This window comes from Lynx rufus, unplaced genomic scaffold, assembly GCF_022079265.1.
Source record: "Lynx rufus isolate CCGP_SWC_20201006 ecotype Redwood Valley unplaced genomic scaffold, mLynRuf1.p SCAF_6, whole genome shotgun sequence".
Taxonomy (NCBI): domain Eukaryota; kingdom Metazoa; phylum Chordata; class Mammalia; order Carnivora; family Felidae; genus Lynx; species Lynx rufus.
Window position 1 is genome coordinate 8,999,046 of NW_025814878.1, and position 27,424 is coordinate 9,026,469.

The 27,424-nt window shown below is 42.8% G+C and overlaps 1 protein-coding gene across 5 annotated transcripts in view; it reads left to right on the forward strand.

The window, feature by feature from the left end:
* SYNE1 (spectrin repeat containing nuclear envelope protein 1) overlaps positions 1-23,622 on the forward strand; it is a 473,246-nt gene extending 449,624 nt beyond the window's left edge. For all 5 annotated transcript variants that reach the window (XM_047102923.1, XM_047102922.1, XM_047102925.1 and 2 more), the window contains 10 exons: positions 1,268-1,336; positions 2,982-3,124; positions 4,977-5,103; positions 6,212-6,423; positions 8,793-8,993; positions 10,299-10,427; positions 12,111-12,323; positions 13,338-13,430; positions 14,816-14,874; positions 22,657-23,622. In XM_047102923.1, the coding sequence (XP_046958879.1) occupies positions 1,268-1,336; positions 2,982-3,124; positions 4,977-5,103; positions 6,212-6,423; positions 8,793-8,993; positions 10,299-10,427; positions 12,111-12,323; positions 13,338-13,430; positions 14,816-14,874; positions 22,657-22,897 (1,487 nt within the window). In that variant the 3' untranslated portion in view covers positions 22,898-23,622. The remainder of the gene's footprint in view (positions 1-1,267; positions 1,337-2,981; positions 3,125-4,976; positions 5,104-6,211; positions 6,424-8,792; positions 8,994-10,298; positions 10,428-12,110; positions 12,324-13,337; positions 13,431-14,815; positions 14,875-22,656) is intronic.
* Positions 23,623-27,424: the final 3,802 nt, after the last annotated feature.

Below are 27,424 nucleotides of genomic sequence, written 5' to 3' on the forward strand. Positions count from 1 at the left end.
GGACTTGGGCATCTTGGTGAAAGATGCAGGGAGCCCTAGGCCCTGAGGACCAAAAGAGGGAGAGAATGTTATGGGTGTCTGTGGGTCAAGGGAGGGCAGGGCAGTGAGAAAGGGGGAGGTGATGGGTCAGCTGTGCACACCCTGAATCCAGGATACTGTAGAATATACAAATGGAATCCCCAGCAGTAGATGCATGGGTCTGAAGTTCTAGAAGTGGAAATGCAGATTAGGTGGCCATCCACATATAAATGGTAATTGTCCCTGAAGGAATGGAGGAAATCACCCAGGAAGAGTGCATAAAGCAAAACAAGAAAGACAGAACCCCAAGAAACACACAGAGGGAAGGGAAGGACAGAGAAAGAGGGACATGGTAAGGAAAGTAAAAATAGAATAAATAATCAGAGGCCAGTTCGTAGCAGTTGTAAATGCATTTCACACATTTTCCAAAAGGCTGTCTCTGCTTGACTCTGATGGTTCACATTTGGATTCCCAAGGGTATGATCCTGTATGAAAAGAAAATGACTTCCCTCGTTTCTATTTCGTTTTTACAGTATAGCCTACTAGGCATTTCTCATCTACAGCAGTGTGGTCTAGTACGTAGCCACCAGCCACATGTGACGATCAAGCCCTGAAATGTGACCGTGCAAAATTGGGATTTGCTGTGTCAAATGTACTTACAGGAATCCATAAATTTCAAAGACGTGGCACAGAGAAAGAATGTAAAATATTAGTAATATTTATGTTGATTACATGTTATAATTCAGATGCACTGGTTTAGTAAAGTAAAGCCTTAAAATTATTTTCATCTGTTTCTTGTTACTTTTTTTAATGTGGCTCTTTAAATGACCCTTTAAAATTACATACATGGGCTCGCTCTATTGCTATGGGACAGTGCTGCTCTAGAATCTGACCATCTCGGTTGAAATCCCGGTTCTGCCGATTACCAGCCACTGAAACTTGGATAAGTAACTTAATTCCTCTGGACCTCAGCTTTCTTATCAATAAAAGGGGAATGAGACTTCCATGCTCCCTGTAGGGGTTTCTTCGAAAATAAATGAATGCTCAGAACAGTGCTTGGCTCATAAAACATTCTTAATGTGAGCTCTTATGGTTTATTTCAGGAAGCCTTTGGTGAACATATTCACATGCCTCTGTATATTCAAGAGCTGTCCGTCTAGAATGACTAACTTCCTTTTTTTTCCCCAGGAGAGTTATTTTCCTGCCACCAGGAATCTAGCTGTCAACTTAGACTGTGCTCTTTTTGCAGATGTAATGATCCCCGAAAGTCCTGAGGCCTATGTAAAACTCACAGAAAGTGCAATCAGAAATACCTCTGGTAGGCAAGCCTCCCTCTGAGCCTAAGCAAGCCTCCCTCCCTCACCTGTAACAAGCCTCCTCTCTGAGCACATCTGCTGAACCTCTCACAGCTCTGTGGCACCAGCATGTTAAGGGACCACCTTCTTCTCTTACTGCTGCAGTAGAAGCAAACAGACAAAAAAAATCCCCAGATATTCTGTTGCTCGACACCGAGAATAAGATTTCAGTAATCAAGTTTCAGTGAAATAACTTCTCAGTTTGTTCAATGAGAATGAGTCTCATTAGGTATAGACCTATGATGCCCATGAACAGCAGAACATCAAGTTGGAAGTACTCATCTTCAGCATCCGTGTCCGACGCCCTGCTTAACTGTAGCAGTTCAGTTGGTGACTTCCGGGGCTTGTAGACTCACGTCTGCCTCGGCAGTCAGGGCTCAGGGCCCCTGTCCCAAGTCCACCACCTGCATATGTGGTCTCAGGCCTGCCGTTCATCCTCTTGATCTCAAGGGCCACGTAGAAGACAAGGGGCGAGACCAGATGTTTGGCTCTAAACACAAATTATAATTGAGTTTAATAAGTCTTACCCTGTACAATAAAGGAAAATGGAACCAGTTTTGGTTAATGTTGCACTAGACAAACTATGGTTCGGGGTAAGCGATTTCGAGGAAGGTGGAGAGAATAGGGTTCAGGCACAATGATATAATATGAATTTCAGACTTCCTAGTTTACACTTACGTGTTTGAAGAAAAGCTAAAGGACAGGGAGCAAAGTAGCATTACCCTAACAGTGACTTCCTGCGTGACTCCCAGTGAGAGACCTCTTCCAGATGTATTTAGAAGACCTTTTTTCAAAAAACAAATTAATAAAGCTTACTAATACATGTTCTGCTTTCACCCTGTGTTAGCTTCACTGTGACAATCAATGTTCTTGTTCAGTCCAAAAATTATAATACACACACACACACACACACACACGCACACACACACTGACATTTCAAAAAGGTGTTACATTGAAAGGCAATGAGCCAGGAGTTCCAGACTATGACTAAGAGCATGCTTAGATACAAGTGCTAAAATCTCAGCTTTCTCCTGGTTTTGCTTTGGGGTTTAAACAAAAGCAAGCCAGTGGTAGTTTGGTATCTCCACCCATCTCTAACCTGAGTTGGTCTTTTCCTGGTTAACGTAAAGTCCTGCTTTAAATGAACGGTGCAGCCATCTGGGACTGTCTTCTACTGAGCACCGTCTTCTACTGAGATGCAGAAAGAAAACAGGATTGTATCTTTTCCTGTGTGTTAAGTGCCTGCAGAGAGAGCACGAGAGATCGTTGTCTCCTGGTTTTGGAGGAGCAAAAGGTTTTTAGGAGAGGCTTGCCACAGCTACAGCATATAGATTTCCAGGGAACCAGCTGGAAGAGGAGCAGACACACGGGCTGCTAGAACCCAGTGCAGAGTCCTTTTGCAGCATCTGGTCGGCTGGGACTCTGTAGCCAAGTGCATTCATTGATTGGTCTGGTCACTTGAACTTCTAACTCACCAGCACGTTAGTACTAAATTTGCTTGGTAATTATCCACACGTACGCCATTTCTATACCACCTTAGCTGAAGTAATTTCTCCGGCTTCTCAATGAATGTCAGGGGTGTAAAGATTCTTGTGCTTCACACTGCAGGAGCCCCCAGTGCCTTAGAGTCACAGATCCGACAACTAGACAAAGCCTTGGATGAGAGCCGTTTTCAGATGCAGCAAACTGAAAACATCATCCGCAGCAAAACCCCCACTGGACCAGAGCTAGACTCCAGCTACAGAGGCTATGTGAGTACCCTGACCCTTGCGATCCCAATATGTACCTGGAAATCACAGTTGTGTGACAAAGAACGGTCCGTCTGTGGCGCAGGGCTTTCTGAGCTCTCTAAGCACCATGCCACCCTTGAACTCACGGGCTTGGGGTGTGTACAAAACGAAGCCCCGCTATGTTACCTTTTGAGTAAAACTGGTCTGTCTCAGACCCACTGAACTACTACAATGACCAGCCTGTTCCTTTACCCGCAGAACTCAGTGAGATCCATTTAACTGAAAGCAACAAAATGCTTTGGCTCCCAAAAGTGATTGGCATTTTTCCAAATTCAGCTAATAAGTTTTGGGCCAAGGTTATCCTTGGAGCAGCAGATTTAGCTAATAGATTACTAACATGGAGATTTTATTTAGTTCTTCTCTGGGGTTTATTGATTCACTTACTGGCCTTGGGAATGTTTTTTATCCTCCGTTGTCAGTATGCTCATTTTGGAGAAAACAAATCTGACTAACAAGAAGGATTTGGGGAAAAGATGGCAAGAGATTGTATATTTTACTAAGTTCTGTTTTCAAAGTTCCCACCTAGTAAAGTATATATTAACTTTATTTGCTCTGCTCAACTTACCAGCCAACTTTTTCCCAGACAACTACCCATTTTCCTGTATACACTTGAGCAAGAGAATGTAAACGTAAGTCTCTTCAATGGCTTATTCCATCTTTTCACACCCAAAAGATTGCCGAGTAAAAGGAAAGAAAAATTAATTTCCCTAAGTCTTGAAAACTCAACTTTTTGAAACCAAGGAAGAAAACTGGCCCTGTATTTTTGGTGATATTAATGTCTTCACAATTATAGAAGAGTAATCAATCATGAGTTTAATTCCTGTCCAATTTGTCCTGTTAAACCTGTTTCTATTATAGTGAAACCTCTTTTTTTTTTATTAAGGTTTTGGGGAGCCTGGGTGGGGCCGTCAATTAAGTGGCCAACTCTTGATCACGGCTCAGGTCATGATCTCACGGTTTGTGAGTTCGAGCCCCACATCAGGCTCTGCGTTGATGGCAAGGAGCCTGCTTGGATTCTGTCTCTCCTTGTCTCTGCCCCTCGCCCACTTGTGCTCTCTATCCAAATAAACTTTAAAAAACATTTTTTTAAATATAATAAGTTTTCATGGTGACCATGCTGACATCACTAAGATTATACTCAACCTCAATCAAAAATAGTCCAAGTAAGCAAGGTGATTTGTTAAAGGCCTTGAAACGTGACCTTATGGTTGGTATAGGAGGAGTGCTTTGAATACTGTGCATGACATTAAATGTGGAGTTACCCTTTGATGTTAGAGTTGACTCCCTTAACACCTATTAAACATTGCTTCAGTTTTCTTATGAACAGCTGGCTTTAATAGTACTTTCTGCTTTTAAGTATTTTAATTATTTAATGCAAAAAAATGTTCCTTTGAGATTTGTGGTAACATTATTGTTCCCACATTTCAATTTAAGAAAGAAGAAGCAACTTGCCAAAAATTATACATTGTGTTGCCAGCTGAGAGCTCCGAGTTTTAAATCCCAGATTGCTTTTTCGTCTGTTTTGATTCAGAAATTTAAAAGAGATTTTGAGGGATTCTCATGCAAAAGGAAGTATGCAAACTGTATCTTCAAGGCATTGCCTTGTGTGTATATGACTATGTCCTATGTTTAAGGAGCATGTTTTTGAACTTGACTTTTTTTTTTTTAAGCAGATTTTTTTTCCCCCACACACAACAGTGAAACACAACCGCTGTCCTTTTTAAGGAACTAGAAAGACATTTTCCCTAGAAATTCTTGCCATCGTGGGAATCTGAGAATTCCCTGACGGGGCCTGTTTGCTTTGTCTTAACAGATGAAACTACTGGGTGAGTGCAGCGGCAGCATAGACTCCGTGAGGAGACTGGAACACAAACTGAAGGAGGAAGAAGAGAACTTTCCAGGCTTTGTTAACCTGAACAGTACAGAAACCCAAACAGCTGGTGAGTGAGTGGTGCTCAGTTGAAGAAAATGAAATAAAAGAACCTGAAGCATCTGTGTTACACTGTGCTGATCTCATTCCACACTGTTCTGTCTAGAGAACTTTCCTTCGTGTTACAGTGATCTCCTGACAGGATAGAGGGGTCAACAGAATCACAGTGTTTTCTTCCACATGCCATTTATTTTATTTTATTGTTTTGTTTATTTTTATTCCTGAGACAGAGACAGAGACAGAGAGAGAGAGAGAGAGAGAGAGAGAGAGAGCAGGGGAGGGGCAGAGAGAGGGAGACAGAGGATCCTAAGCAGACTCTGTGCTGACAGCAGAGAGCCTCATGCCGGGCTCGAACTCATGAACCATGAGATCATGGCCTGAGACAAAGTTAGATGCTTAACTGACTGAGCCACCCAGGCACCCCACACATCCCATTTATTTTAATGCTCTGTCTCTAACATCTCTTGTCTGCCATTTTTTATGTATGCTCTCCCAGTTCTTCTGCAGAAAGAAACCAACTGAATGTTATCTTTGTGCACATTACCGCTTATTACTTCCTAAAGCTCTTTATGGTATTAAATCCTATGTAGTTTTCTTTTACCGCATTACCATTAAAAATGCAGATAGGGGGCGCCTGGGTGGCTCAGTTGGTTAAGCGTCCGACTTCAGCTCAGGTCATGATCTCACGGTCCGTGAGTTCGAGCCCCATGTCAGGCTTTGTGCTGATGGCTCAGAGCCTGGAGCCTGCTTTGGATTCTGTGTCTCCTTCTCTCTCTGCCCCTCCCCTGCTCATGCTCTGTTTCTCTCTGTCTCAAAATAAATAAAAATATTTTAAAAATTTAAAAAAATGCATATAGGATAAACACAGCCACTATACTGGGGTTTTTTGTTTTTGTTTTCGTTTTTGTTTTTTTGTTCTTTGGGTTTTTTTGTGTTTTTGTTTTTGTTTTTGTTTTTTTGCTTTTTTTTACAGCTGACAACAACAGAAGTCCCTGTGAAAATTACTTTTCTTTCTGTTGCTATTTAAAGTTAGCCACCAGTGTATGTTTAAAGCATTTCCCACACATTCTGCCTGGAGAAAGACAGCTCCCTATCCTGTGTGTGTCATGTCCCGCCAGGTGTGATCGACCGATGGGAACTCATCCAGGCGCAGGCCCTGAGCAAGGAGCTGAGGATGAAGCAGAACCTCCAGAAGTGGCAGCAGTTCAACTCTGACCTGAACAACATCTGGACGTGGCTGGGGGAGACGGAGGAGGAGCTGGAGCGGCTGCAGCACCTGGAGCTCAGCACCGACATCCAGGCGATCGAGCTCCAAATCAAAAAGCTCAAGGTAGCTGCCCTTGGCCTCTCCCAGCGCGGCCAGCCAGAAAGCTGCCACGTGGGATGCCAGGTCCGATGAAGCCACTAGCTCTGGCTGGTCTGCTGTCACCTAGCAGCAGGGGAGCTGTGAACAGAAATGAGCAGGGATGCTCTCCTCTCCCCCAGCATCCCAAGTCAGTATTTATAGAGAAGGTTTGGAAGGGCAGAGAGATGCACCACGTTGCAGAACTAGCCCTCCCCCCCCCCCCCCGTAAATAACCATGTATGATCTAATGACTTGGTTCCTAAGAGATGACCAATTAAAAGTTCACGAAACATCCAGGTACCTCTGGGACCTATTTAACCTCTTTCAAAGGAAATACGGAAATGACCAGGTTCCTGCAGGTCTCTCTCTAGAGCTAGAATAGTTTCCTCTCCAAGATCATATCTTGTGAGTTTGCAGAGACCTATTGAAATTGTTCGGCATTCTGGAATCAGCAGGACATCTGAAATAGATTATAGTAATGGCAGAAGGAATTTTCAGTGTAACGAATAAAACAAAACGAAACCATGGGAGTAATTACAGTAAAACACCTGGCACGGGCATTTGATTTTGGCCTGGACGGGTGCAGTGCCCACGGTAGTGTTCTTTAGCTCTGTCTCTAGGTCTTAATGGTCCACCTTAGCAGAGCTCTTGAAATGCATTAATATGTGGGGACTTTTGCAAGAATACTGTGGATTGAGAGCTCAGTTTCGTTTTAATAGCTCCTTCAGTCCTTTCGTTTTGTTTGGAGAACATCAAGATGTGCTCTTCCTTAGAATGGAGTTACCCAGGTTCTCTAGGCTCAATGATTAAGCGTGCTGCCTTTGTGTCTCACTGGTTTCATGGACGTTATTTCTTTGGGGGCGACGTTTCTGTGGCTTATTTCGGTTGTTGTTTGGTTTAAATTGTCAAACAGAAAAGTTTGTTGCTCAAATGTCTTCATATAGAACAGCTGCTGCACTAGCCCCATCAGTTTCCGGATGAAGCATCAGATGGGAGATGTGATTTACATTATTTGGATTATAAAATGCATTTTTCTCTAGAGGACTTAAATTATTTTAGTTCGTCTCTGGGAAAGTGTAAGGCAGTGTGCACTATGACCAAACTCCTTAAAAAGTTGATGAAGCAAATGTTGGCCAGAGTCTGAGACCTGAGTGAGATTAGGGTGGAGAAGTGAGACCTTGAAAGTCAGCTTGTGTGATAAGAAAGAGCCACCCTCTGCCTTCCCAGTCCTTCCTATCTGTTTACTGAGGATGAATCCGTGGAATAACCAAGTATCTTTCCACAATATCTCTTGATCTTATAATATCTCTGTGGCTGAATCTATATTACTGCATTTTAAGAATCTAATGAAAAATAAAGTTAAGACAAGCTGGAGACATAACAGAAATGTTGAGGACTTATAAGAAAATGTAGCTGGCGTAGATGTGATTTGCTGACCCTAACTAGTCTGAGGATGTTTAAACAGTACCCAGATACTGAATTATTAATGCATAATCATGTGCTGCATGAGTTCTTAGAAAAGTTGTAGATTTGTGGGAAATGCGTAAAGCAAAAGCCAGTTGCCTAGTTTTCTGTGATCTCAAACTAATTTGGTTAGCTGTTGAAATACCCAGTCCATTCTCTTTGCCATCACAGGAATGTGGCTTGTGACATAGGCAGGGTTCTCACCCTGTGGGCCACTATCTGTGCCTTTCGAGTCACAACAGCTGGAGGCTAGGGCCTGAGAATCTGCTTTCTTAGCAAGTTTCCTATTTTATCCTTCTGCACACAACTGTGACTACCACTGGTCTAGTGAAATGGGATTCTCACGCTAGAATATTCCCTGCTGTTGAACTCCTGTGATGTGAGTCGAGTTAATCATTCCCCTTAGTTCATTACACAGGGTCATTGATGCTTCCTGCAAAGTTACTCTTAATTTTGCTTATTTTACCTGTTTCCTCCACTGTTTTTTAATCTCCATTCCCGAAGCCTATGGCAACCATTCGTAAATACTTCGCGAGTATTCTTACTAAATTCTTGGTTCATTTATGCATGAAAAACATGGATTTGTGTGTGTGCACATGCATTTTAAATCACATGAATGCTAGTTTACAACACACATTGTTCTGTTTCTGACTCTTTCACTCTACCCCGTATTTTAAGATACATTCAAGTTGTCGAAAGTACATCTAATCCATTTCCTCTGTCGTCCTCAGTGATGTGCACCACTCTATCCTATCTAGCTATTGTGTTAAGGCCGGTTTTAATTAATGGATCTCTTAATTTGAGTGAAGCATTTCCTGAGGACTTAAAATAAGTTTTACTTGTTTTTATTGCCATATTCTTTGTTTGGTTGTTCTCCTTTCTCTTTGTAGGAGCTCCAGAAGGCTGTGGACCACCGCAAAGCCATCATCCTCTCCATCAACCTGTGCAGCCCCGAGTTCACCCAGACTGGCAGTGAGAAAAGCCAGGATCTGCAAGATCGCCTGTCCCAGATGAACGGACGCTGGGACCGCGTGTGCTCGTTGCTGGACGAGTGGCGGGGCCTGCTCCAGGATGCACTGATGCAGTGTCAGGTTCGTGGGGCTTTGGGCGGATTATGCTCCAGAGTCCGTCATTTCCAGCGTGGCTGAGTCTGTGATTTCATGTATCAAGGTCACTTACAGGGATGCAATTACTTCCCAAAGTCACGATTTGAATAAGAGAACTTTGTGCCCAAACTATTCATTATACTGGAGAATTCGTACATCTGAACAGGAGTTCAAGCAGCTGGACCCCATCTTTTACCCAGCTAACGAGATTATTCCCACAAGTTTATCTCAGCCCCAACTCATTCATTCATTCATTCATTCATTCATTAAACACATGTTTACTGAGCACATCGGCAGACATTTCCTGAACGTGAAAGTGAGCATTACAAATATTTACTTACCCATTCTACCACAATTATTTGGTGAGTTCCCACTCTGTGACAGATATTGTGCAGAGCGGTCAGGATACAGCACTGTCTCTACTTTTGTTGGAGAAGACAAACCATAAAAATGCAAATAAATGCTTAATCAAGGTGCTTACAGGTGTGGGTGATAAGAGTAACTGAGAAAAGCCACTTTGGGAAAGAGGTAAGGAAATGTCTGAGTCTTGGGGCTGACACAGAAGGGATATTGCCATGAAAGAGACAGAGCCAATGGGATGTCCCAGAAGCAGGAAAGGGCTTAGTGTCTTTAAGGTCAGAAAAGAGGCCAGTGTGATCAAAATGTAGTCAGAGAGGCAGGGAGTGATAAGAAAGATTAGGGACATGGTCAGCAGCCAGATCATGCAGGACCTTGTAGGTCCTGGCCAGGAGTATTTTGCATTCTGAGCACAACATAAGCCTTCTTTCCAGGTTTGTATGTGCCCCAAGAAAACCTTGACAGCAGGTACCCAAGCTGTTGTTTCCCCCTGCTCCCCCGCCTAGTCCAGTGCCGTCCACACAGAAGATCTTCAGTAACTATACATTGAATAAATGAATGAACAAATGGATGAATGAGGGATATAAGGGACTGGATCAAGGCCTTACAAGAGGGGGAGGTTTGAATACAAAGAGAGAGGAACAAAGCTGCTTCCTTCCAAACTGTGCAGTGACCCTAGAAATTGAGTATTTGATGCCAGTTTTTCCTTATGTCCAAATCTCCCTCACATAATAGACTAGATGCTTTTGGTGAGAATGTGAACTTAGATCATTACAACAGTGCCAGTGCCTTCCTCAGAAAGGAGTCGTGTGTAAGATCTTAAATCCAATGTGTCTTTGCCAGTGGTAGCAATTGTAAAGAAGGGAAATTTAAGCTGCGAGGGAAAGAACAATATATTAAGATGGTTTTATACTCCATGTCCCCCCCTCATAGGATTTCCATGAAATGAGTCATGGTTTGCTTCTTATGCTGGAGAACATTGACAGAAGGAAAAATGAAATTGTCCCTATTGATTCTAACCAGGATGCAGAGACACTTCAGGACCATCACAAGCAGCTTATGGTAAGATATGTGGCCTCCTGCAGCCTCTGGTTATTTTTAGCAGCGATCCGTGTCATTTACAGAAAAAGAATGTAGGTGATTATATATAATACACATATATAAATATATAAAATATATATAACATATATGTATAACATATATATTATATGTGTATATTTACCCTTTGCATACCAGTCTCCAACTTCCTCTTTTTTATTCATCATGGTTTCCAATTTACATGAGGCAAACATGCCCGTAGGAGATGACATCCACCGTCTTTAGAATCTGCTTCTAAAGTCATTGCTCAATTGCAGAGATCTTAGAAGTTCTTCATCTTAGTAGATTGTTTTTATTAAGAGATCTTTGGCACATTATACTTATTTTTAATTTAAACTGTATTTGTTACATCTACGTATAAAGTAAAAGTATATTGGGTGGCTTAAATTTTATTTTCATTAAAACTATTAAACAGGAACTATTAAAACAGGAAACTATTAAACAGGAAACTATTAAACAGGAAAAGATGCTTAAGACTTCTTAGAGGAAATTAAGGGTACCAGATTTAACAGTATCCTTGTCACCAAGTTTTGTGAAAACTAAGACAAGGGAAATATTAAAAGTTATTTTCATCACCTGACAAAAAGAAACCATACCAGTTCTCAAGGAGAAAGGAACTTATTCTAGCACTGAATTCAAAAGGAAATTTGCAGAATCTCTATGTAGATTCTTATACAAAGGACTTTGGACAATATAATGCAAGTGTACTTAAGGGACTTCATAGAAGACAAAGAAGTATATTTAAGTTCCATTAGGAGAAAATGATTTGCGTTTTGTAGCTTTCTGTATTTTTAAAATGTTATTTCTGAACATTAAGTACTCACTAACCTAACCAACAGAATTGGTAGCTTTCAATTTAGTACCGCAAATGTCTTAGAAACCAAGAGGAAATAGCTATGCAGTGGCATTTTTACTGACTTTTGACCTGAGACATTAGTTGTAAATGATGAATTACTCATATTTCCTTTAAAAAAAACCCTGAACAAATCCAGAGTATACTTAGACATGTGTATAAAATATTACATTATTAAAAATATTTGTGGGGCACCTGGGTGGCTCGGTTGGTTAAGCGTCCGGCTCTTGGTTTTGGCTCAGGTCATGATCTCACAGTTAATGAATTCAAGCCCCGCATTGGGCTCTCTGTCTCTGCTTGGGACTCTCTCTCTCTCTTCTCTCTGGCCCTCCCCTGCTCTCTTTCTCTCTCTCAAAATAAATAAACAAACTGAAAAAAAATTTTTTTAATATTTGCTATATTTATATGTTAATATTTCACTGTTTAAAAGAATATCTTATGTCTCATTTGCATACTTTCTATTTTAGGCATTTTCACATTTATTCACCAAGTTGACCCTTCCAATATACTTACTGTGGACCAGGCAGGAAATAGTATTATCATTTTACCGAATGGGAACACTTGAGATTGGAAAGGTCCAGGGGCCTTATAGACTGTTTTTGGCAGAGGCAGGGTTAGAACCCAGACCCCTTATTCCCGAATCCATGGGCTGCTTCATTCTTCCCCATGTAAGCACAGCATTCAGATACTCAGGTATAATTGTCCACTAGGTTAAACTGGTATCATCCCGCCCTTTGGGAATTTCCCCCGCTTATCAGAAATTCTTCGTAAAATATTTCTTATCGTATGCATAGCAAATAAGGCATGAGCTATTGGAATCCCAACTCAAAGTGGCCTCACTGCAAGACATGTCTTGCCAACTACTGGTGAATGCTGAAGGCACAGACTGTTTAGAAGCCAAAGAAAAAGTCCATGTGATTGGAAATCGGCTCAAACTTCTCTTGAAGGAAGTCAGCCGACACATCAAGGAGCTGGAGAAGTTATTAGACATGTCAAGCAGTCAGCAGGTAAGCTCTAAGCAGGCATCATCGTGTAGTGTTTCTTACCAAAGAAGCATCATCTTCATCCATTTTTAGAAGGACTTTGAATGTGGTACTTGTCAGAATAGAGTGCCCACTCTCAGTCACTGCTCTTACGAGTCCTGTGTCAAAAGAAAGCGACTCAAACTTTTGTGATAGGACACTGCTTTTGATTCTGTTACATCAAAAAGACCTCTTGTGATCGTTACTGCTAACCCTTCACCATCACTATTGTGGCATTGTATTTTACCTTGTTGGTTTAAGAATGCGCATGTTTTCAGTAACACAGCTGTGGCAGATCATAACCAGTCGTCGCATGAGTTTTGTGTTTGAACCGTAGAAGGCACGAATTCTCCTGGCAGCAGTTAATTCATGGAAAATGTCCTCTGCTCATTTGCCTTTTATATATTTTTTTTTCTTAAATCTACTACCTCGTGGTAGTATTATGGGTTTTGAGAAATTCATATGTAGATCCAGAGAGGCTGGGTAAGACTTCAGACATTCAACTGTGAGATCCTGTTATGAACACACAGACACCCTGCCCTTCTCTAAGCATGCAAAAGCACATGCTACTCTGAATAACAGAGGAGTGCTAGAAATACTACAAAAGCGGGCTCCCGGATGAGTATCTTTTGCTTCTAACTCAAATGAATTGGTTTCTCTCTGGCCCGAGAGGCCCGTAGCTGAAAGACAAGATTCCTTCCCCTCCTTCACTTCCACTCGTCCACATCCACGTTGCTGAGAAACAGTAAAGCTACAAGCAACATAGTAGTAGCAAAACTATACCTATATTTTCCAGCCAGACCAACTTTACAACCAGGAAAGCCTAATCCCCTAGAAGATTAGGTTCTGTTCTTGTAGTTGTCTGATTCTGTTTTCCCCAAGGAGTGGTTTGGTTTTTGTGGAGGGTGGGTGGGGACGAGCTGGGAAATGCATTGTGTATCACCAGGCCATCACAGCTTTGGAACACAGAGCCATTAAAAGAAACTGTTTCCTATGTAGGATTTGTCTTCCTGGTCTTCTGCGGATGAACTGGACACCTCGGGATCTGTGAGTCCTACGTCAGGAAGAAGCACCCCGAACAGACAAAGAACGGTAACTTTCCACTAGTCGTTTTCACTTGGCCCGTGGGAGGGAACACCGGGGAGTGAGAGTGTCTATACCTACCGCAGGGACCACAGGCTCCCCCGGGAAAGCAGGAGTCCCCGTACGGAAGAGGGTTATCACAGTAACACAGAGAAGAGTTGTTTCCTCAGCCAGGCCGCGGGCCCTCCCCGCACGCACTCGGGAATGGAAAAGAGCAGTTCTGGTTTTCAAAAAAAAATAGGGCTCAACGTGTGGTTGGTACAGGGAGACAAATTACTTCTCTTGCTCCGAGGGCCATCGCTACAATGGTGTTCCCTTGTTCCTTTGGTGGCTCCTCCCTTCAAACTACCACCACCATAGTCCACCTAAAAAAGTAGGTTCCGTGTAAAGGGGCGCCTCAGCCAGAAGCAGACAAAACTGTGAGTGTCTCATGAGACCATTGAATTTATGAGACAAGCGGAGGTTCTGTTGACTCGCAAGCAAAGAGACTCCTGAAGGTGGTTCTCCAGGTGTTTGTTGACTGTGCTGCCCCCCAAGAGGCAACAGCTCAAGAAGACTCACCCACAAAGCCTTTCAGGGGCTGCCTCACTGGCATTCTGTGAGGACAAAAAGACGAATCTGGCCCCTGCTCCCCTCTATACTTTGATTTCTCTGTGTAATTAGAAGCTTGTTCTGTTTTGTTATTTATTTATTGATTTTTGTCTGGCTTTATGATTATAGTCATTTTTATTCCATCCCATTTTCCTTAGTTTTTAGAAATATTGATTTCATTTGTACTTTTTTTGTTATAAACACTTAAGTTCTATGCTGATAAATGTTATTATCTTATTTAGGATTGTTTTTTACTACATTCGCTAGTTTCCTATAGATCCTAGTTTAAGAATGTGAAGGAATACTGGCTTTTCGTGTCAAATTTTAGCCCTTATTTAACCGATCAGGTCTTCTTCCCTCTACAAAGAACAGTCTCCTATTGCCATTGTTATTTTTTAGCTGCCAAGGATTTTAATACGAATTCAGTGTTCTAGAAGATGAAAAAATATGGCGTGGCATGGCATATGGAACTTTATATTTATTGTAAGTAAATACAGAGAGATCCTTGGCTTGTGTAGAGTCATTTGTGTTTCTACCATGCGAAGTGGGGGAAGATACACCCACTGTGGTGGGGACTTCTGAGCCACAATTCATGTTTATTCAGTGACTAATGATAGAGATGTGAATCTGTTTCACTTCTTCAACAAAAGAAAAGCCAGTTTCCTGACTTCATGGGTACTGATCATTTCATTTGATTTGTTTTTCTTTTGCTGCACTTTTAGTTTAATTTTTTTTTCAGTAGCTTGTCTTTATTTGCCTGGACTGAACATTCTTCTTTCTTTACCCCTGTTCATTGCAAACAGCCACGAGGCAAATGTAGTCTCTCACAGCCTGGACCCTCTGTCAACAGTCCACATAGCAGGTACCTTATTCTCCTGGTTTCCACACTGTTCTAGAACTCAAAGAGGATGATGAAAATTGTCCATGATTTAGGTAGGCCTCTATCTGGTCTTCCTCAGGGTAGTTGAGAAATTACTTGTTTCGTCCCACACCCTTTCTCTACTAAATTGGGAAAGACTTTTCTAAGTGCAAAGTATAAGTAAAGCTCAGAGCACAAAACATCTGGATCCCACCAAAATTTTATCTAACTATACGTAGGCCATCTGGTACTTTTCACCAAATTGTATTCTGCGTGCGCTTAAGGATTCCATGCGATGGATGGCACAGCCACCGTTCGATTCATGGCAGACTTTCATCATCCTCTTTATTTCTAGATTTTACAATAAGACAGGTAATAGATCAATGAATTATTTACCATTCACAGAACCCACAGATCTGAATAAAATATACTAACATCCCCAGCTTTTTATTTTATTTTCATGTTTTATCCAGATTGTGGGTTTTGAATTCTCAAAATGGCAAGTCCTAACTTGGTATTATTTAAAACTTATAAGCACCTTCTCTCTTCTGCTTATCCTAAAACGTCTCTTCTGCCAGCACACTCAGTCACTCACCTTCCTGACACTTGGCAAGCTCTTTCACGCTGGAAACAAGGGCAGTCAGTGCCCCTGCCCGGGAACGTCCAGAGAGCCTACTCACAGCTGCCACTCCGCGCTTTACATCTGGCTTCCAACAGTCCATTGTTTCCGCACTTAGCGGTGCTTTGCCTTCTTCGTTGTTGGTGTGATGTCTGTGCTCTCCTGCCCTTTCACTAATCAGTTCATATTCCCTGAGACAACTTTTTAAAAAATGAAAACACTGTCTTTGGAGCTGATTTTTCATTCCAGTCCCAAGCAGTTCACTGCTAAAGTAGTTTGCCCCTCTGGAAACTTCTCACCACCGAGCTGGAATCTAAATTCTTGAAAGGAGGGTGAGGGGTAAGGAAGTGTAGAACTGTAAACAACCCCTGAGTAATAGTTTTAGTTTTCCAGCTGTGTGCTGAAGAGACTGGATATTTTATTTGGTCATTCCTACTCAGCCGAAGCAATGCAGAATGTACTTTGATGTGCTTTCTGGTTTTAAGTCTCCCTTGACTGTACTTTTTCTTTTTTTCATTCCCTTCGGTTTGGTTTGGAGACAGTTTTGGGGGGGGGGGTTTGTCCATAATGAAATACCAATAATGAAATATGAATGGAGAAAAACTCACAAGGATTTTTGAAGCTAATGATGGACGTCTACCAGTGCCCTGATGTTGTCTTAGTCCCCTACAAGAAAAGCCTATCATCTACTATAGCCAGATCATTGTTTTGTCCATCTTTTCTCCACAAAATGCTGAGGTGCCATGAACAGAGATGGGGACTGTCCCCATAGCAGTCCTTCTAGGATACCAGAGATGAATTCTTTGGCTGACGTACATGATGGTGATGAGAAGGGAAAAGCTCTTACATTATTCTGCGACACCAATGGCAACCGCCTTTTGGTTTCCCGATACCTCATCAGTCTGCTCCCCCAATTCTTTCAGACAGTCGCACAGGTCTTCTGAAAATGTCAAAGGCATCGTTTCTTAGGGCAGCAAGTGTTTCAACACGTCTCCTAACAGGGCTTTGCAGCTGGGACAGCCACATTCTCGCTGTGATATCCACAAGGCGCCTTTCAGCTCTGCTCTGTCCAGCGCTGTTTATTAACATCTTTCTGAGCACACGGCACAGTATTTACTTTGCTACTTAGAGGGTCTGGAATACAAGTGATCTACACCCGAATGGCAGACGTCATCAAACACCTTGGCAGACAGGCTGTGGTTGAACATTCTTGGACCTCTTGACTTTTTGGCACTTCTGCTTGGGTGCATCCAACCCCGACAATGGAATGCAGAGTCTGCTGGGAAAGAATTAACTTCACTCATAATCCAGGTTGTCACGGTGTTCCATTACATTGACACTTGAGTGTACCTTGTGTTTGATCTTGCACTGGTCCAGCAAATTTGAAAGACTATAGCAGAAGCACAAAGTTTAGAACGTTGACCCCAGCAATCTACAATAGAAAATTTTAGACACGTGTTCTTCCTAAGAGACGGAAGAGGTGGAGGTGGAAGAAAGTGGGTATCAGTTTGAAGGAAGGGGTTCTTATATTATTTTTGTTGTTTAAGGGCTGATGTGAATGCAGTCGCTTATCTGCTCTATATGGTTTCAGTTTGATTTTATGGCCGCTGTTCTATGTCCTCTTACATAATATTCTAAGCCCACATATAGATTGATGCCATTAGTTGCTGTACACATACTATGTTTAGACCCTGGGCTTATAAAAGTAATATCGTATGGCTCCTGCCATTAAAAGACCTGCAATGTCTCAGAATCTACAGATTCCCTAAATCAATTACAAGGAGCTCCTCAAGACTCCTGAAAAATTATAAACAGTTGAAAAATATCATGCGTATATTCACGGTACCTATTCATCATTTTTTAGATTAGAGAGATTTAAGAAGTAATGCTTACGATGGTCCAGCCGGACTTTTTTCCTACTTTTGACTTAAAATTGTCTAACTCGATCACCAGGAAGTCTTCAAAACTCTACTGTGGATTATTTGAAGTTGACAAATAGAAAGATTTAACTCCAAATTCCAGAAAGACAAAGGAATAATTGCCCTGTAGTCTGGATACAGGGAAGTGATGACCTCATTCCAAAACCTAACCAAAAATTCTAACATGCAAAACTTCCTTGGACACCTTTGGTCTCTAGCACCTTCTGCACAGAGGACCCAGATGGAATGAGAAGTCATTCCATGAGTCAGTTTCTTATGGAATTTTTCTTCAAGTCTTTTCTGTCAGGCTGCTCCCTGGGGACCCGCTTACTCATAGCCTTCAAAGAGCCTCCCTTCTAGGACAGGCTGGCACCACAGCTGAGGACAGTTATGGGATAAGGCTCCAATATGTTTTTCTTTTCTAATATTTTGAGGTATGCATTCCCAGTGTTTCCCAGGAACAAGTCAGCCACTTTGGCAAATGTGTCACATCTTTGAAGGCACTACTAATGAATCAGGACTATTTTCCTGGGAGAAAAGGCGGAGTACAGCTGATTCCCAATGGTAGGAGTTAGCACACCTTTGCTTCAATAGGATGATGAGATAATAATGATAAATTGTGACATTTGTTTAGCACTTAAAGTGTCCTGAGCACTATGCGAAGCACTGAATATGCATTACCTCATTTAACCCTTACCACACCCCCAGGGCATGGCTATATTCCCAATTGTACAGACAAGGACACTGAGGATTAGAGGCATGGAGATTTTTTTTTTTAATTTTTTTTTTCAACGTTTATTTATTTTTGGGACAGAGAGAGACAGAGCATGAACGGGGGAGGGGCAGAGAGAGAGGGAGACACAGAATCGGAAACAGGCTCCAGGCTCCGAGCCATCAGCCCAGAGCCCGACGCGGGGCTCGAACTCACGGACCGCGAGATCGTGACCTGGCTGAAGTCGGACGCTCAACCGACTGCGCCACCCAGGCGCCCCAGAGGCATGGAGATTTAAGATTTGAACCAGGTCTACCTGACTCTGGATCCTAGCTCATGAATCACTTCACTCTGCCAAAGGGCTGTTGGTGGGTGGGATCCTTTACACAGCCAGCTCCCAGGCTTGGATTACCACAGCCTGCCTTAAACTGCTTCAGACGAGCCAGTTCGAACAATAAAAAATATTATTGTTTTTTTGTGGTTTTTTTTGAGAAGGCAGAAATCCTAAATTGATTCTGGAAATTTGTCTTCTGTGCCACATATGCAGGGAACAAAGATTATTCACACAAGAGCAGGCAGCAAGATCAGACACAACCTGGGTATCTCCTCAAAATAAATTCCTACTACTATCCCGGCAGTGTTAACTAACAAGTAACAAAATGAATTGAGAGTTTCTTTTCGCTTGCCTTTAAATAATTTATGCCCACAAGTAATTCATTTTGTTCTCCTTGATCGTGTAAACGCTTTGAGATGAGTCATCCTTTGTACACGCTGTCAGGACTCTTACGTGCCTCGCTCATACTTTTCTTTTGTGCGGTGTGTTGTTCTATACAGCTTCCTCGGCTACCATCTTCCTTCTCCCACAACTATGCGCATTTTGGGAAAGAGATGAAAGCAACTCCTGGACAAGTCTTTACCCCAAAATTTGAATGAGTGAGAAAAATTATAAAATAAATATTTACTTGTAGAGAATAAGCACACTTTGGCTGGACAGAAATACCTCCATCGATTAAGTTCCTTGGATAAGTTTACACATTTCATTTCTTCCTCCTCTATAAACACAGTTTCAGCTGGCATCCACTGATGTAGTAAGGCCATTGGAGAACGATGAGTGACCAATGAGTTGTCTTTGTTCTTTCCCTTGTCAAATTTCCCAAGACTTTTGATGCAGGTGGTCTTAGGTCAATAGATAAATACTAAAAGTGCCCCCTGGTACCATTATCCTGTTGGTATCAGAAGCTGTAGCTCAGGCTCGTCCTAAGAAGAGGCAGCATTGGGCATGTTGACACCCTGGTAGTTGCCCCCAGTGGGTGGCAGTTTTTCTCAGTAGATAACGTGGACATTTCTAGGAGCAGTCAGCTGCACAGAAGCTTACTAATCACTGTGTGTTCTCTTTGTCCCTATCTCGGCCCATTACGTCTCCCTAGGTTAGCATTTTCAACATTAGAAGGCACACACTAATTACATTTTAATAAGGAATGCTCTGATGCTGTTAAATGTGCCATGTCCTTCAACAGAGCCCATATTCCAAAGATGATGACCTTTCTAGTTTTTCTCAGGAGTGGACTTGTCAATGGGCAGCCCTTGTTTTGATCTTGATCTTTGGCTTCATTGCTAAAAGAAGATAATAATTGACAAACAGAGGCTATTCACCTCTGTCAGCAAAATTGCATTATCAATTACACGCATAAATGTGTCCATAACTGATGTCCTTAAATGTCTTCTAAAGAAAAAGGCTCAGTTGGAAATCCCCTCACTTTATTTAAATGTTGAATAATGAGGAAATGTGGAGCTGTCTTCTGTCCTCCTGTTGTAACTCTCCCAGTGACAGGTGGCAAGTGTTGTTTGTCCGGGCATATTTTCAGGTCAAGGGAAAGATATATTGAAGGAAAATTCAATCCAGAGTTCGTAGGTAGCTGTCTCATTCTTCTCACGACACTTTAAGGCAAACCATTGAATTCATACACTGTCACAGCCAAAATGATTTTAGGATATTAATGCACCCTTGTCTTTGCAAATGAGAAACATGAAGACCAGAGAGACTAAACTACTTGCCCAAGGTTGCACAATTGCCTCAAACAAAATGCCCTCGTGTCCATAGGCTGACTTGATCTGTGGGGCTTCATGATTAGAGGCATTTGGTTTAGACACGAGGAAATCACTCACTTCCAAATATTGTAAGATACAAGTATCGTCTCCTTTGTTTCTACACGTGAGATACCTGTGACATAAATGTGACCTGGACAACTTTCATTTGTGTCACCAAACAACAGAATGTTGCAGAGAATGTGGTTGCCGAGCAGGGACGTGAGAACCCTGGCTTCCTGCTAGAGCTCTTCATTTAATTGTGTGATTTGTGGCCAGTGATTTACCCTATCCATAGAGGCCAAGTTTGGGGAGTTAAAAATCTCAGGGTGGAAATCTCAGTTCTGCCACTTGCTAGCTGTATAACCTTGAGCCAGTTACTTCCTCTCTCTGAGTCTCCTTTCCATCATCTATAAAATGTAGATAACAAGCACACGGAGGAGGACTATAATGGGGATTAAGTGAGAGAATAGGATAAATGCTTAGTGTGTTGCCCAGCAATTAGAAGAGTAGATGTTAACTCTCCTCAGCCACTTATCTACAAAGTTAGAAGGTGGATTAGATATTCTCTAAGGCTTTATTTCACCATGAATATTTTATAATTATGTAGCTTGAGAAGTTTCTATTTTTTCCTTCCATTAATAGCTATGTGACATACTTCATTTATGCTCTACTATATTTTCACCTTTCCTATTCAGTTCATTAGGAATAACTCATTGGTCTTAGCATGAGGGCAGTTAATCAGTTTGACCACTAGATGGTGGTTAAACTCTTACGGTCTCTCAGTTGGTAGATTATTTATACTGACCAATTATTAGAAGACGTAAAATGTATAAAATATGGAACTTCCAAGTTGGAAGGCCATCTAACCTAATTTGAAGGGTTTGAAGAAGTTGGCACGTAGAGGTGAAATGAGTTGTTCAAGGTCACACAGCCATTAGTTTTCGACTTTGGAAAAGAATACAGTCCCAGTTTGGGCCAATGATTTGTTTTTTCATTACACTGCAAGAACTGTACCAGAAACACAGTATGGTATGTGGCTGCTTGGGGCTCCTGCAGGACTAACCTGTTCGTCTCACACCTGTCTTTGATGGTGTCATAAGAAAGCTTTGAGTACTCCCTCTGTTCCTTTTTTTAGGGGGATTATGTCTGCTTTTTATCTTAACAGTCATTTTCTTTGGGATACCCCTTCTCCCCCACTTATATGAATGTGATGTTTTCAGACATTAATGGCTAACAGGATATAGCTAGAAACACAATGTTTTCGTACGAGAAAAATGTACAGAGTAACCAATATCGTTTTTCCACCTTCATATCTCTCCAGTGGCCTCACATTCAGTGTCCTTACTCTTAGTGATATTATAACCATTAGGGAACTCATACTAGGTATGGAGGAATGTGTCTCATTGGTACATAAATTCTTTCTGCTCCTGCAGTGTTTTGTGTGTGCGTGCATGCATGTGTGTTATGTGTGTATGTACAAATGCCTCTTGTAAATAACATTTCCTTCTATGACTTTTCCACTACTAACCAAACAAGACATCAACAGATGATCACAAAGAGAAAACAGTGCATCCTATAGCCAGGACTTATTTCCATATTCAATATTTTGCCGTCTTTCTTGATTCATACCTAATCTCTAATGCACTATATAAAGGGAGATGGAAAAATGGAAGTAGATAGGAAAACTTGGAACTTTGAGTCTAGAAGGAGCCTTCAAGAAGACAACCTGTTCTGCTCAGAAAATGGTGTCCATTTCCCGAAGTCACAGAGCTAGTGATAGATGGGATCGGCCTAGAATCCATGTCGTTCCACATCAGTGTCCTGTAGACCGACTCTGCTGTCGCCTTGTTCCTACAGCTTTGGAACCCACTTGGGTCAGGGTCAGATGCTGATTCAGTGCAAGATGAAACCAGGGTATGCTCTAAGATTATTTAAACTTGATGGGTCTCTGCAAGATGGCCGTGGATGTTCTTATCCTTGCTGCATGGATTTCGGCACATCCAGGATGGCTAGATGGGATACTTTGTATGATTCTGACAGCAACTAATTTTGCCTAATGGTGCTACTGATACTGTGAAACCAAAAATGTCCCACATCAAGCATCCACATTTGAATTATCCTGGATCTACTTAATCTATGCTGGTAGAATGTGTATAGGGCAGTTATCTTTGTTGAAGGGAAATGTTTCACCAAATTAAGGGGTGGAATTTGAACCCAATGAGCTGCCTTTAGTTGACTGACTAAATGTTTATTTTTCATCAGGGAAGTTTCCAAAACACTCTTCATGTGGTGGTGGGAGATCCCCTACCGCAGAAGGCTGCCAGCTAATTGACGGGTTGGGTTGTGTTTGGCATGGTCCTCTAGCTTCCAGGAAGGTGAGGAAGCAAAAAGCAGCATCCATCCAGCATTTGAGATATTTGAGTTGTTTATGTTGATTCTCCTCTCAGGTCCATAAAAGGTGGCTGCGATTCCTCCCTTTCTGAGCCTCGGCCAGCTCGGTCCGGCCGGGCCTTCTTACTCAGAGTCCTCCGCGCGGCCCTTCCACTCCAGCTTCTCCTATTGCTCCTCATCGGGCTCGCCTGCCTCGTACCAATGTCAGAGGAAGACTATAGTTGTGCCCTCTCCAACAACTTTGCCCGGTCATTCCACCCCATGCTCAGATACACAAACGGCCCTCCTCCACTCTGAACCAGGCCGATGCCAGCCGCATGTAGAGGATTTGGCCAAAAGCAATCCTACGCTAACCCAAAGAGGACCTGCATCTTGGCAATGCCCTGGGTGTGGCAGCGTTAGCCCTCCTCTGTAGCCTCTGTGTGCAAATCATGGCTTCGGAGGGGGATGGTAAATAATGACAGGAGGAGAGCAGACACGACAGGTTGGGAAGAAATTTTCTTTGAAACTCTGAGCCTCAGCACTAAAGAGATTAAGGACCTCCATTGTTCTCTGGACGCATGAGTTCTGGGCCACTGGCCCATTCTATGCATACCCAAGGACTTCAGTAGACTGTCCGGGCACCTTTCCCACGGTGCTGCTCCATCCATTTGGTAAAGGACTCTTCCAGAATGCCATGTTGGCATCGAACAATCTACCAACCAATCAGTGCTGCAGAGATTTTAGAACCTTGTAACATACAATTTTTAAGAGCTTATATGCCACCTTTCTGTTTACCTTGTTTTCCTTTGGGGCATGATGTTGTAACCTTTGCTTTAGAAGCACAAGCTGTAAATCTAAAAGGCACTTTTTTAAAGGTATAAAGAAAAACTGGATGTAATAAATAAGATCATGGAAGGCTTTATGTGAAAAAAAAGTTGAATGTTATAGTTTAAAAAAAGATATTTATGTATGTACAGTTTGCTAAAGCCAAGTTTTGTTTGTATTGATTTCTTTGCATTTATTATAGATACTATAAAATATTTTGTCTGTGCTTTTTTTCTTCCCCTTAAACAAATGACTCTACATTTACCTATTAGGCAGACCCTTATCAGAATGTAACCTAAATGATCGTTTTTGCAGAATGAGTGAAACTGAAACATAAGTATATGTTAAGAGGATGATTACAGGTAGTGCACATTTAGACATAAAGGATTCTGGATGCTTCCTTTCACCCTCCTTTCCCATAGCTAGTGGTATCTCCTGACCTCTTATTCCCCAACACCTTTCACAGCCCCCTTTCTTCTCTATTCCCTTTGCCCAGTTGGAAGAAACCCCATTTAATCTCCTGACTGAGACCCTGTCTCCACTCCATCCTAAGGATCCACAATAGCCATGTGGATTTTCCTAAAGCATTCTTGTTCATGTCCCTACTGTATCCAAAGCCTATTGCTTTTCGTTGTCTATCAGAAGAAATACGGTTTTCATCCATCATTCAATTCCACATACAGTAAGATTTTACTCTGCCCTTCTGATCTTGCCAAGCCTTGGCCCTCATGGAATTGTTTGGTGCCCATGGTGTTTTAATCCATCCTTGGATAATTGGAAGAGGAAGGTTTATGTAACGCCCAGGTCTCCAGCTCCTCCTGAAAATGGAAAGCTCCGATGTATTAGGTGCATATTCCTGCGTGACGATAATTGCCAGGGTGATGTGGTTTCTGTCCCCTGAAGAACAGGAAGAGACCGCTTCTACATTCGCTCTTCTACCCTCTCAACTCCTGTCACCACTTGCACCGGTCTAACTCCTGTAGGCATTTCGTTTACAAATCCTGCTCGCTGTGGACAATTTCAACAAAGCGGAGGTACTCAAAACTGCCTGAAACTGCCTGCTGCGGTTTCCATGATATCTGTAGCCTGAATGCCATCTCAGCTCGGGTTCTTGAGGTTTACTAGGTTTCCCAGTTCCTGGGATCACTGCAGACCTTCTCATCCTATCCGTGGGGGTACCACCTGGCAGCTTGCCTGAGGTGAGTGTAGCTCTACTGACTGTTGAAAAGCACTGCCTTGTACTGTCTTACCTCCACAGTTTTCTTCTCACTGCTCCATGTCTCCTCTCTCCCAAGACTCCCCTCACAAGCCACCAGCAGGAAGACTCTCCTGATCGCTGTTGGACTATCTTTAAGACTTCCTTCTACTGACCTTTCCTCACGTGGCTCTTCTGCTTTCTACTGTCAGGTTATTCCTGTCTCATTCCCCATGAAACCCCACTCAGGGATCAGATCGGAGTTGCGTTGTTCTTTTTTAAGGAAGAGAAAACTGTGCCGCAGCCTCCCATCTTCCTGCTTCTGGAAAGGCGGTGAACAGTGGCTGAGATTGGAGCTGCGGGCAGCCTCACCTGAGATTGGGCCTCGGTCCTCCCTCGCTTCCCTGCCACTCCTGCTCCGAAAGCCAAGAAGTGGTGGGCCGGCCTCAGGAGCAGTCCAGCCCTTCCAGACACGCACGTTGCCCCTGTGAGGGCAATCGCCACACAAGGAGGCATTAGTCGTGGAAAAAACCCAGCATCACAAGACTGCAGAGCCGTCCCTTCTCCACATTATGATTCACTGACTCACTAGGCATCTCCCATCACTGAAGACAAGTGTTCCATGTGGCTGAGAAAAAAGTTCGGTTTTAAGAAAAATCTTGAGTGTCGTCTTTTTGTGCCTTTCTAAAAACCACCGTGACACACACAGGGTTGCATGACTGGTGTTCCTATTAAACTTTAGAAGACTCAGACAATCCAGCATCGGAACAGAACAAAGTGGAAAGTTCTGGCGAATGTTGGCATTGAAGAAGCCACGAGGTCATGGCTTCTTCCCCCAGGTGGTGATATGACTGGTCTAGTGAGGACCACACCAGCCACAGTCAGGTACCTCTGCCTGGAGCCCTCACCCCTACCTACCTTTTGAGGAAGGGGACGCCGGACAGCATTAGGAGCACCCTTACCTGTGCCCCCAGCTATCCTGTTAACAGAGACAGAGAACATGTTCAGCAAAGCCTTCGGGGATAAGATGAGGCTTTTAAAAGAATGTACAGGGGGTTGAAGGGCCCTCATTCCTGGAGTAAGGACTGTCAGGAGCCCTGCTGTGGCCTGGAGGTAGCGGGTGATCCTGAGGGTAGTGAGTGAGGAAGAGAGGCCATCAGCTGACCAGGAATATAGAGTTAATTACATTTGGATCATGAGATTGGCACAAGCAAACCGAAAATGTTAGAAATGGTGAGGAAAGAAAAAGTCCAGAGCTAACATGGAGAAACGAAGGTTTGGAAAAATAAAAGCAGTGACTTAACAGGAAACCCAGGGAAGAGTGAAAGCTTTTCTGGAAAACTGCCCCTGGGGAGCAGGAATGTTGCTGCCTGGAAAATGGGGTGGCAGCCGCTTCCCTTGTTTTTGTAAGAAGAGAGAAGAGATACCTTCAAAAGGCTTCGGTGAGAAATTCAGCAAGCTGAGGTCTGAGATTTCCTGTACAAAAAGGAAAAGATCTTCCTGTAAAAAAAAAAAAAAAAAAAAAAAAAAAAAAAAAGACTGATTTACAGCCTATTCCCTGGGGCCAGTTATTAAGAAACTAAAGCTACAGAATTTTATTGACAAGCCACAGAAGAGACCGTAAAGCAAAAAAAAGGTGAGGCGAGTTGATGTATGAAAACTGATCACGGCCAGAAACACAGGGTCTCCAGGAGCTGGTGTGGATGGGCCCAAGACCAGTCCTAATAATTGGGATCTCTGCCCCCGCCCCCACCCCCAGCATCACCGGCTAGTCCAGCATCACCAATGTGTCCTCGGGGAACTGTGTGGCAATGTGAGTCTTAGAGCATGTGCTGAATAGGTTCCAAAACTCCAGGCAGAGGAACATCCCCTCATATCATGGTGTTTATCAAATGTTCACAACGGTGTATGACCTGCCTCAGACCTCGGGAGGCCAGTCTCAGCCAGGACCCTGTCACTTCTTGTTTAATTACCCATTGAGGCAACCCTTACAGTGCCTTTGACATACAGAAGAACCTGTACTTTCCTCCACCGGTTATATCCCAAAACTTGGGGTGAGCGCAACTGAGGAGACTAGAAGGGAACCTGATAGAAATGATATCTGACTTAGGGGAGAAGAAGGAGATTAAGTCTGTTAGATCCGTCTTAATTTTCTGTCAACAAATGTCTTCTCCCTTTAACTTCTTTGTCACCTGATTTCTGTTGCAGTGGGGTGCGTTTCTGAAGAGCGTGAATGTAAGTCTGTGGAAACGGAGACAGGTGCAGTGATGTACGAGCCTGAAGGCCATTTCCAGCTTTGTCACGTGCAGCACCAAGTTCGGGCGATGCGAAGGGGCGTTTCACCAGGAGTGGTCATTTACATTTTAGATTTAATAATACGCTGTGATAATAGACTGGTTGTCAGACCTAAATTAATCCAGAGACGATGAAACTTAAAAGGAATGGCTTTTATTTTTCAGTTCCTGGCTTCTCACCAACCTCTCGCCCAGAGTTTAAAATATCTGCCGGGAATCCATTCGGGAATGCCACAGGGGATCCTGAAATTTGGGAAGAATCCTCCTTCAGAGGAGCAAGTGGAAGAACTGGGTGAGTGGGAGGCGCTTGCTGGCCCTGAGCGGGACGTTGGGCAAAGGCAGGCGCTGGAAGAATTCGTTTGAACTGTGTTGAGGAAGGCGCATCTTGGAAGGCTAGAGAAGTCAGACAGTTGAGAATTTCTAATAAAAGCAAGGCGGGATGCGTGACACCATGGCACACACTGAACAACGAGGGACATTTCAGCTGCGGAGCTGAGGAAGCCGGTTGGGATGTGGACATCATCTTTC